General features: G+C 37.7%; 1 protein-coding gene across 6 annotated transcripts in view; it reads right to left on the reverse strand.

Annotated features, from left to right (window-relative positions):
• Window positions 1–12,344, reverse strand: part of CERKL (ceramide kinase like) — a 110,496-nt gene that overhangs the window by 16,069 nt on the left and 82,083 nt on the right. For all 6 annotated transcript variants that reach the window (XM_023259528.2, XM_023259526.2, XM_023259525.2 and 3 more), the window contains exons 4-5: window positions 10,570–10,633; window positions 3,738–3,880 (exon numbers count right to left, since the gene is read on the reverse strand). In XM_023259528.2, the coding sequence (XP_023115296.1) occupies window positions 3,738–3,880; window positions 10,570–10,633 (207 nt within the window). The remainder of the gene's footprint in view (window positions 1–3,737; window positions 3,881–10,569; window positions 10,634–12,344) is intronic.

The raw sequence follows: 12,344 nt of genomic DNA on the forward strand, positions 1-12,344 counted from the left end.
CAAAGGGCAAATTATGCTCTGACCTTTGTTACTCAGAATATGGCCCACAGTCCAGCAGGATATGATAATACTTTGGTGCTTATTAAAATGTTGACTCTCAGGTCCCCCTCCAGACCTACCGAGTCAGAGTCTGCATTTTAAAGCACTCTTTTAGAATGCATTGTCCAGGGATCAGCAACATCAACCTTATCTGGGAGCTTGTTTAAAAGGCACATTTCTGGGTCCCACCTCCAGCCACCGGATTCTGAATGTCTGGAAGCAAGGTGAGGCCAGGATGTCCATGCTTTAGCAAGATTTCAAGGTGATTCATATGCACCCTAAGGTTTAAGAACAAGTGGTCCAGAAACCTGCTACTCAGTGGATCTTTACCCAGGAGTCAATTACAGGAGCCTTTCCAATTATCCTTTGACCATCTACAGCCTGCCCTTTGGCCATCTAATTGCTAATTAATCTGGAATGGGTGGGAGGGAAGAGAGGAAACAATCTATTTTGCTTCCCAATCAGATTTATGGTAAAGGTTTTGGAGGAGGCCACATAATTAGAGTGAAATATTTAGGATTATCAATGGATTACAGTACTCCATGAAACACATTTCCTCCATTACCATGGTTAATTAGGAATAGACCATAAAAGCATTCCTCTAGAAAGGCTATTAAAAAACATAATGTAATGTTGTCATGTGCAATAGAGAATGATACATATCATGACTCAAGAAAATAAAGACCATTTATTCCCTGGGAGTTTGAAGTATGCTAACCATGCCCAAGCACAAATCCTTCTAGACCGTTAAGGATCTTTTTTTTTTTTTTTTTAGGTCTTAGGCTTTGCACCTTTCACAACTTTTACTTCATTCCATAGAATTTGGCAGACAGGCATGCACCTTAGTCCTTAAGAACTGTTTCTTACATTCTGAATTAAAAAGGAAAGTGCATGAGGAAAGTGGATATAAAGTTGTAATACTATAGCCTGCTCTCTATTTTTGTTTGGATAATCTACAAGATAGAGTGCAGTTTCTAGAAACAAAATGTGATCTATCTGAAAAGATGTCTCCATGCCAAAAGAACATGCTGCTCACATAAATAACAACTATGTAATTTTAGAATCCTCACCAAAGTTATAAATGCTCTACCTCAAGGTAAACATTTTAATTAGCCTGGAAAGTTACTTTTCTTAACAGCCAGCAGCTACTTTGCTCACCACCACCTCCCCAGACCTGCTAAAAGGTGCCAAGCGCAAAGAAGGTAAGGACAGAAGTAGCAGCTCATGTAAAGCATGAATGATCGAAGTACCAGGCAGCAACTATGGAGGCAAAAAGAAAAAAGGAAAAAAATTGTCCTTGGAAGTGCAAGCACTTCTGCAGAACAATTAACTTAATTAACCAGACACCATGAATATTCATAAGGCCGTTAATGTCTCCCACATCCAAACAGATAAATGTGATGTAATGACTTCCTAGTCAAGCATATCTAAAATTCTCATGAAAACTGCACCTACATTTTGGTTCTTTGCCTGAAATATCATAGAAATTAACAGTCCCTTGGCAATATTTTATTCTCCTCAAATTAATTGGAAAGCATGAATTTATTTATGTGAACGCCATACGAATATATGGTTCGCAGCCATCAGTATGTGGATTGAGGCTTGTTTTACAACAACTGGATTGCTTTTTTATTTTTATGTCCTCTCTGGCTTTTTCCTCTGTCCTCCCCCACCCCTTTAATCTGAATCTCTCTGTATAGTTCCTTAGCACCGGTTCCCATGGCAACAAACACCATTGCTAATGGCCAGCAGTTCAAATACAGGCTTCCCCACATCTGATCCATGTGAGTCTGACCATAATTCAGCAGCTTAGTCTGTTGGCTCAGTGGAGTAATTTACTAAACACTCTCCCTCTGGGCATCTCTCTCCAGGAGGCAAATGGCTTCAAAGGCAGACAATCTTCTGCATGCAGCTTGGAAACTTCCTGCCTAGCTCTTGTTCCCATTCTCTGTCAAAGCCCTGATGGGGGCGTTGAGTCCTCCTAGGAGTACATCCTGCACAGGACTTTCCCTCCTATTAGATGGAATCCATACGCTGGAATTCTGAACGATCCCAATTTTGGCAACAGGCTATATTTTCTAAACAAAATGCATTCAAGTGGCATATTAAAAAGCTAAGCATAACCACCAGTTTTTCTAGCTAACTATTCACTTTCTGTCAAATGCCTACCTGTGAGGATACTCATCTTTTCACTTCTGAATTCACAGCAGTAATAAGTGACCTCAGGAGTGTAAGCACCAGTGAAGAGGAAACGACCTAAGCACATCCACTTTGCATGGAGGGAAATGTTGAAAAGCTCCACCATTACAGACAGAGCTACTAAAATGACATGAAAAGGTCAAAGTGCACCGCTCCACTTTGCCAGCATTTTTTTTTCTCGAATTGAGGTTATTTTGTTTCCCTTCTGCTTCAAGACCATCAAAGGTTTTTCTCTACCTGCTTTACAATTATCAGGATATATCTAAATACGCCTCTCCTTTTTAAAGCCTTGGTTTTTTGAAAGACTTCACAGTCTAAAAAAGCATTTGTATACTTTTTGTTCTTTGTCACTTAATACTAAATATACCACAATCCATCCTCAAAGAATGTGGTTATCAAATGGATAGAATATTGAATTTTTTTAACCATGTGCATTATTTCCTATTTTCATAGGAAACAATAATTGTTTCTGCTTTTCTTGTTGAGCTAAGAATGTGTGAGGATTTCAAAATGAAATCATTACTTTCCATCACTATTGTTTGTTTAAATAATTTGGGAGGAGTGGCTGATATAATGTAATCAACTTGTGAAAGACATTTTCCTCTTTCCTAGATGCCAGTGCTGCTTCAGTGTTTCTCCCAGGCTTGGACCTCCACTGTCCCTCCCTGCCCCTCATCACCAACCCCCCTTCCCAGGCTAGCAGCAGACTGTTCCCTGGCTCTAAATCTTCCATTGTTCCCTACTGTTTATCAAATACAATTCAGACCCCTCCCCGTGGCATCCAGGAGCCACCATGGTTTAGGTTTATTTTGATCCCATCATCACCCGACAAATGGCCTCTTTTCTATTTCTCAATGTTCCTGGATTTTGGCATTGATTATTTTTGCAACGAAGAAAATAACTCAACCTCATCTTCTCAGTCCAGATTCCTACCCATTTTTACGCCTAATTCGAGTGGTAATTAGGTCTTCCTCACATTCATTCACTTAATAAACTTCATTGAGCCTTCATCGTGTCATGTTCTATTCTATTCTAGCTGCTGCAGCCCAGCCGTTAGAATAAATTTTTTGGCATTCTCAACTCAAGGTTATGTTTATACTTTGATTATGGGAGTTACTACATTTTACATTGTAAACAGCTTGACCTGTTTTGAAATTTCATATCTGCTACTGTGTAATCATTAGACCTTTATATTGGAAGGTAGAATAATCATCATCCCACTTACTGACTGCTTACCTATGTATCAAACCCTCCACATATACTCCAATAACCTTGTCATTAAGTGAATATATGTGTATCTCTGCTTTACAGATTAGAACAAGGAGGTTTAAACAAATGAAATAACTTGTCCAAAGTCTCAGATTTGCTAGTGGAGATTCCAAACACGGGTCTTTCTGATTCAGAGTGCATTTAACTCTGTGCTACACTGTCTAGATTAGGAAGACAGAGAAAGATAGGAAGAGAGGTTCCATTTAGCAAAGCCATGGCCACTCCCTCACCTGCTGGTATTAAACCCAGAGGGAGCTCTGCACGGACAGGGGTGAGGATGCGGTCCGTTTCTTTCCCAGCATTCTTCTGGGCTCTAAGAAGCAAAGCATGGGCGATTTCACTGGCCGATCCATCTCCACCAACACAGACAACACTAGAAAACAAGACACTGAGAATGCAGCAGCTTTAAAACAATTGGTAATAATTCATGAAATCTCAACTTCAAAATGGTAATCTTGCATGTCCGCATGCACGATCACACATACATACCTTCAAACATTTTAGTAAGGGTCAACGAATAAGAAGCTTCCAGCACTGCATAAAGTTTACTTCACAAATACAATACTTACACGATATCCCATAGACAAAATATTTTAAGTGAGTTAAGAGACATTAAAACATTTCAACACGTTAATTCACACTGAACCTACATTTACTCTGTTAATATCCAAAAGTATATTGTTCTCATTTTGTTTATGTTAATACTCATGTGCAATTCACTTAACTGCTAATTTTTTTCAACATAGCTCCAAAAAGACAGGCAGCTATAATAATCACGTAAAAAGCTTTTACATCAGTATGTAAATATAGTAATTGCAAACGTGAACTGTTTTTTCTCTCCTGGACATTCCTCCTCTATGACACTTTTAAAATTACTGTTACTACCATTTGACTATAGACAGTACTGCTAATAATTTTTTTTTAAGATCTCATGGTAAGTAGAGCATAACAGAGGTGGTGGTGGGAATCTCTGAAAGTAATACATAAGACTTCAGAAAGTTGTTTCATAATCATTTGTATTTAAAAGATGCAAAATAGAGGCACCTGGGTGGCTCAGTCGGTTAAGCGTCCCACTTCAGCTCAGGTCACGATCTCGTGGTCCGTGAGTTCGAGCCACGCATCGGGCTCTGGGCTGATGGCTCAGAGCCTGGAGCCTGTTTCCGATTCTGTGTCTCCCTCTCTCTCTGCCCCTCCCCCGTTCATGCTCTGTCCCAAAAATAAATAAACGTTAAAAAAAAAAATTAAAAAAAAAGATGCAAAATAGTCTTAAGTAGCAAAATCATATTACTTTACACAAAAGGAGGAAGAGTTTGTGTTATTGAAAGCAGGTGTTATGGGGCGCCTGGGTGGCGCAGTCGGTTAAGCGTCCGACTTCAGCCAGGTCACGATCTCGCGGTCCATGAGTTCGAGCCCCGCGTCGGGCTCTGGGCTAATGGCTCAGAGCCTGGAGCCTGCTTCCAATTCTGTGTCTCCCTCTCTCTCTGCCCCTCCCCCGTTCATGCTCTGTCTCTCTCTGTCCCAAAAATAAATAAATGTTGAAAAAAAAAAAAAAGAAAGCAGGTGTTATAATTCAAGCCTACAAGAGTCCAGCAAAAATGGAAGAGTACACTGAGTCTCAGTGGGGGGACAGATTCTCAGCTCCAGCCCACTCACATCATCTGGGAGGCAAGCCTAGAGGACCACATCCTCTGATTTTTCTAGAGAAACCACAGATTCTGATTTGCGGGTGAGTCTCCTAATTTTTCAATATTATCAACCAGTATTCAATACATTTAAAACCCCTATGTGCCAAACAAAACAGCCCATGGACCATGATCAGCAGGTTTTAAATGTTTCCCTAAATTTAGGAAGCTCTGGAATCCAGAGGGTCCATGGAGTCCCTCCACCTTGCTCTCAGCATTCCAGCCCCTGCACAGAGCTGAGGTTCAGCCAGTGGCTGCACACAGCCTGCCTGGGAGATCCAGATCCACCATAGTTATAAGAGACTCCAGGACATGGGATATCACCCAGATCACCTTTGGCTAGGGGTATTATTTTATGTCTGAAATAATCCTAGGGGTTCGCAATGTTGCCACTAATTCAGAAAAAAGTGATAGTATCTACTGAGGGTCAACTTTATGTCAGATAATGTGTTGATTCTTTTCTATCAAATCCTCAGAATTCTATAAAGTAGGCATTTGCCTCATCTTTATAAATGGGGAAGCCAAGGTTTGCTGTGAACCTTAATCAGTGTGATTTCAAAGATCTCTGTGTCTCAGAGAAACATTCTAGAAACGTAATTATAACTATCAGATTCATGCCTTTTCTACCTGCTGAGGTATGTGTGATCTAAAAGGATCACTAAAATAATCCAACAAAGCATCTAATTTAGCATAGAAGAAGTTGGCTTTTCCATTTAATATAGCAACATCTGACCCCTGGGATCCTGCATCTGGTTATAGCATCTTGCACATCACATGTTAACTCATTGCTAGAATTAATAGAGATGCCTCCTCTGTGAACATACTCTGCTACAAAAGCCTTTGAAATTTTTTCATAACACATTCTATGTTAAATATTTTAAAACTATAACAAATGATCATTGCAACAATAAAGTAACATTTAGTGAATAGTTACTATGTACTGGCACTGTTCTCAGCACCCTCCATGTATGAACTCATTTAATTTGAACAATAACTATATGCAATAGATGCTTTTACCTTCAATTTCAAATTAGGGAACTAGCACGTAGTAAGATTAAGTAACTTTTCCAAGGTCATTACACAGTAAGTGACAGAAGGGGGAATTGAAACAGAGGCAATTCAACCTTACAGACTGCGCTACTAGTATTCAATGGATTATAATCCTTTCCTGTAGGTGAAACCTAATGAAAATCACCTTACGAGAGAGGTTTACTATTTTGAAAATCAGTTTGCCAGTAGAATCAATGTGGAACTAAATTTGTTAGGAAAAAAACATATTTATGTTGACAACTACTGTATCATTAGGATCAGCCCCAGGTATAGTTACTCAACCTAAGGGATATACTTAATGCGAACCTACCACAAGAGTCTGGACATAACAAGAAAACATAAAAAGGCAAAAGCAAAACAAAACAAAATGCCAAAAAACAAAATGAAACAAACAAAAACACCCACAACTTTTTATAACAAGTTGACCACACTTGTGTTATCCTAAAATATAAACCTTAAAGTAATCTCTCACATGGGGTACAGCTTATGTTTTCAGAATAAGTAAACTCCTTCTTGCCATGCCCCCAAATACAATGATTCTGCCTAGAAAAGTGCCACTGGGGCTGATACCTTACTTTTCTGTATAAGAAGTGACACGTTTTTTTTAAATGGGTGTTTATTTGTTTATAAACCAGTATCATCCTTGAAATGTTCAATATATTATTAGGTTTTGATTTAAACTTTCTCTTTTTTGAAAAGAGGTACTTTTTAAAAAATACCTTACTTAAGAAGACAGGTATCATGGACAATATGATAAAATGTCAATGTCTAAATCATTATGGGTCTAGTTAATGGTGAAATTAACAGAAGGAGAAAAAAACTGTTACTTAACAAATTCAAATAAAATACTATGAAGCAAAACAGGAAAATGTTGATATTTTTACAACTGCATAAGAGCTATAGATTAGCTTAACCATATTGATGCTTGTAAATTCAATTGTTACTGCTTCAAGTTTGTGCAGCTGACATTACTCTTTCCTCTGCCTTTACAAGACTTTCTATTCATGCAGGGGGCAAGTAAAAACTGACACTCCTACAAGGTTTAGCAATGGATCTTAGAGTGTTTGCTAGAACACACTAGAGCTGCACAACAGCTGTCTTGAATACTGACAGATGCATTCCTGTTGGCTCTTATCTCATATTGTGTCTTCATACAAAATACGTAACTCATTAAAAACTCCAAAATTTTAGCAAGTGACATTTCTTAAACAGTATTTGCCACCATTTTGCTTTATTAAATAACATGCACAGAATCATTCTTGGATCTTAAACTCTCCAGTCTGTGTCTAAAATACCTTTAGGTGATATCCTAATCAGGCAGAAATGCTTCAGGCTCAAGTTCTTGAAGGAATGTGAGCCCCTCTTCATTGAAAGATCATAGAATCTTGCAGGTACCTTGTCCCCAACCTTGAATCTTTTGTACCTATTTCTCAAAAAGTACTCCAATAGCCTCTCTCTGATCAAGTTCAGAAATAGGGAACCCATAAATAGAGCGCATTCCATTTTCAAATACTTGTGAGAGAATTGTTCTTTATTTTCAATTGAAGCATATTTAACATGTAACATTTTATTAATGTCAGGTATATAACATAATGACTAATGCATTGCATTGCATAATGCATTGCCAAGTGATCTTTACAAGAAGATCAGCATTCAATGTTACCCCTCCACAAATTATTTTCTTGTGATGAGAACCTTCAGGATCTCTTTTAGTAACTTTCAAACAGGCAAAACACTATTATTGACTACAGTTGTCATGCTCTACGTTACACTTCCCTGACTTATTTATAACTAGGAGTCTGTGCCTCTTGACCTTCTTCACCTATGTCACCCACCCCAATTCTCCCATCTGCACCCACCAATCTGTTCTCTTATCTTGCCATTTATGACAACATGGAAGGACCTAGAGGGTATTATGCTAAGTGAAATAAGTTAAAGAAAGATAAACACAATACATATGATTTCACTTACATATGGAATCTAAGTAACAAAATAAAATTCATACATGTGAAGAATTTTTCTTTTAAGCTGTCTAAAGAAACTGTTTCCATTGTTTTCCATATATACCTATTTACTTCTAAGTGGAGTGACTTAAAATTAGCATTTTATTAAGTTTTTCCAGCTCCCAGTGGGAAAAACTGGGCCCATGAAAATGAGATATTTAAAGAATCTTACAAAATAGATTATTTTCAATAGACATTTTAAATTATTAGAAGTCCTAAATAAATCAGCATGCTGTACAATTCAGAAACTGTTAAATCACTGGAACTTATATCATAGAATGGTTAGGTCAAACTCTGTGGTTAAAAAAATGTGGATAATACAGGGTGCCTGGGTGGCTCAGTTACGTGTCCAACTTCAGCTCAGGTCATGATGTCATGGTTTGTGGGTTCGAGCCCCACGTTGGGTTCTGTGCTGACAACTCAGAGCCTGAAGCCTGCTTGAGATTCTGTATCTCCCCCTCTCTCTGCTCCTTCTCTCCTTGCGCTCTTTCTCTTTCTCTCTCTCAAAAATAAATAAATATTAACAAGTTAAAAAAAACGTGGATAATAACTAAAAGATCTGTGTGCGTTTTAGGGCCACACTGCTAAATAACAATACCTGCCATGTGAAATAAACAAAAATTTAAGTATTTTCAGTTAAAGAAAACAGCATTACTATACTACCCTTAAGCAATAGTCTTTCATCATTCCGCAAAATTTCTCTTGATCCTTCCCTAGTATAATTACCAGCAGAACTTATTTATACACACCACATTTAGTGGAACACTTCAAAATGCTGATGGGCAGGACCAGGTCTAATATCTACGATATCTGTTATCTTTATTATTTATATGATCATATTTTGAAAAAAGGACTTACTTGCAATACAGCCACACTCATATACTCACAAGTTGTGTGACTATGCAGCATATTAAGGTGGTAGCTCATGGGCATGATTCCTCCAGTCACTTTTCTTAAATTGTATACTTGCAAGATAATTTCCCAAATGTAGCCTGTTAATCAGTCTGTCTGGCTATAAGTATAAAGCTCTTAAGTAGTCTCCTACCTTATACTCTTCATCCTCAATATTTATATAATGTTGCCATCTGGATTTACTCTTCTCAGATTCCTTTTATAAAAGTCTTGTTTTGGTGCCCCTGGGTGACTCAGTCAGTTAAGCGTCCAACTCTTGATTTAGGCTCAGGCCATGATCTCACAGTTCTTGGGATCAAGTCCTGCGTCGGGCTCTGCGCTGACAGCATGGAGCCTGTTTGAGACCCTCTCTGCCCCTGCCCCATTCATGCTCTTTCTCTCTCAAAATAAATAAATTTTAAAAAAAGTCTTATTTTACTTATCAAACTTTTTTCTTCATCCACTAATATTGTTTCTTACCAAAAAATATTAAGCATTTCTCAAAAAACAACCTCATCACTTTCCTCCCTAAAACATTCTACTAGTTCTTTGGGAAAAGCAAAGCCTTCCAATCTACAGTTAAAGAGACACAACTCTCTTGCCTGAGATTATGAGTACTTGTTTGTTTCCTGCCCATCTTCATGTGACGCAAGTAATTCACATGCTGGCCACCTTTTAAAACCCTGAAATATTAACCCTTGCAAAAAATCTTCCCTAAAATGTTTGTGTCTTACACATCAATCCATCACTTTAGCAAATTGACTTGGCTACTTTTTTAAACTGGTCATTACAGTGTAAGTCACTTGCCTTGTTTCTAATGTTTGCATGACAGTGAACAATTTCTATGCACTCCAGCAACGTATTGCCAACGACAGTTTCCAATGCCTACTGTAGATAACACACTTAATTGGTAGCCACTAAATTATGAAAGAATTAAAATTAGCATATTTTATTCATACTGAAAATAATATATTTGTTTTTATAAAATATTTACCCTCAATCACAGCAAAATTAAACAGTGGGTAGCTATGAACACCATCAATAAATTTGCAAAAGAGAATCACAATACAGTTCTACCATAAGAACAGTGTATCTTCCATCAAGGCTTTTCTAGAGACTCGTATGGTTAAAGCCAAGAATTAAGGACTGCCGATGCAAATATATGCACAGTAGGTCAGTAGAACGTGGTACCCTTTGATTTCCAAGTACTTGTATAGATTTCTTCTTTTGTTTCCTGTGCCTGATCCTGAGAGGTAGATGACCACGCCATGTTATCATCATTAATTGTTATTACATAGATATGAACAAAATGGAGTCTAATTACATATACCATGAATACTGAAATATTTATCAGTCCCAAGTATGTCACTAAAAACTAATGACAACATTTCATAACATAAACTATATTATGTATACAGATTGATAATATAACCTACCCATCAAATTCCTGGAGTTCACATTCCTTTAGGAGTGACAGAGCATGTCCTTCATATTCTGTTACTATTTAAAAACAAACACACAAAAAAGGTGAAAGTTTTAAACAATGATCTACACTTTTTAACTGAGTTTGGCAAAATAATATCATAAACATATGGTCAGGTCATAAAACAACATTTATTCTTGAATATTTATATTTTAATCATGAGAAAGAGGATTAAGTGTTACTTGCCTGATGTGTTTTATAGCTTTATGTAAAAGAGGGTCATATATTTGTTCCAACTACGTAAGTCATTTGGGGACATCCCACATACAGCAGTTAGATCATTTATCTTGGTGCCTGTCTGTTCAGTGTTCCCTTCCTGATATTATAAATAAGATACATTTCCTTTAAATCAGAAGCCGAAGAGCAGCAGTATTTTGAAAATAAGGCATATTAGCTGGCATCAAGACAGTCAATGTTAAAGCGCTTTGGCAACCTCACACGGATAAATTAGTTGAAAGGTTAGCGTAAGATTTACATACTAGAAGAATGTGTATCTGGAACCGCTAGACTAAAAAGAGAAGCTGGATGTGAAAAACGGAAGCAAAGCCAACACCAATGATAACAGACCCAAAGCCGAGGAAGGTGGCGGCATGGACCCACCAGAGCCGGATCCTCTGAGGAAATGAATCTGTCACTCCCTATCGCTGTCTCTACGGTCACGATGCCCTATGCAGTGTTGTAAATGCCAGTGGAGACAGGGTAAGCTGGCACACTGCAGATGGCACCAAGCATCCCAGCCCCATTTAGCATTTTCTAGGGCAGCACTGCCAGAAGAGACGGCCCAGCTGTATCCACCCATCAAAGATTTCTGCTGACTGACATGACATTGCAGATGGATTTTTTGTGTAAGAATGTGCATCATTATATGCAAGATTACATTAATCTTTCATGCCTGTCTGTCCCTGGTGCCAGCATGGTTCAAGCTTTTCCTACAATGTTTTTAGATATTGTTAAAAATTATTAGTCTTGGTGCCTAAAAGGATCATTCTGTATCCAGCGAACATTACATTGTAATTCTCCCACAGCTGATTCAAATGCTGTTAACATTCACAGGAATAAAACTTCTCTCGATTAAATTCTAATCAGAAGAAAGCTATAAGAAAACTAAGTACAAAATATTAATATGAATAAGCTTGGAAGGTTATCATAAATGATTGTGTTGATCATTTATAGCCTCAGCAAGTAGTTGCAAACTTCAAAATACAAAATGTTACCTACATACACTGAAAATACTTAATGATATTATGAAGAAATATTTATGCTGAGAATCATTGGATCAAATCTTGCTTTTTAGGCTAAAGCTCACTTTGGTAAAGCTTTTCAAATCCAATATAAAATTAGCTTTCAAACTATGCTATGGCTAAATGCTATCTTAATTTAGGAAAAATTTTAAATAATACTCTCTTTGATCTTGCAGGTGGAGTTTGACTATATATTGATGCAAATTACCCAAGAAGAGTGATTTTTTTAAATGACATTGTAAAAGTTAAAAAGAAAAAAAGTGACCTGGAACAGAGAGAAAAGATGAAAGAAACTTGATCACAATATAGTAGAAAATTGAACAAAAGGAACGAAGACTTCCATGTCAGGGAGCTCACATTCTGGGGACAGACACTAGACACGAACTTTAAACATGAATGCACAGGGGCACCTGTGTGGCTCAGTCGGTTAAGCGTCCGACTTCGATGCAGGTCATGATCTCACAGCTCATGGGTTTGAGCCCCGTGT

This window comes from Felis catus, chromosome C1 (genome assembly GCF_018350175.1).
Source record: "Felis catus isolate Fca126 chromosome C1, F.catus_Fca126_mat1.0, whole genome shotgun sequence".
Lineage (NCBI taxonomy): Eukaryota > Metazoa > Chordata > Mammalia > Carnivora > Felidae > Felis > Felis catus.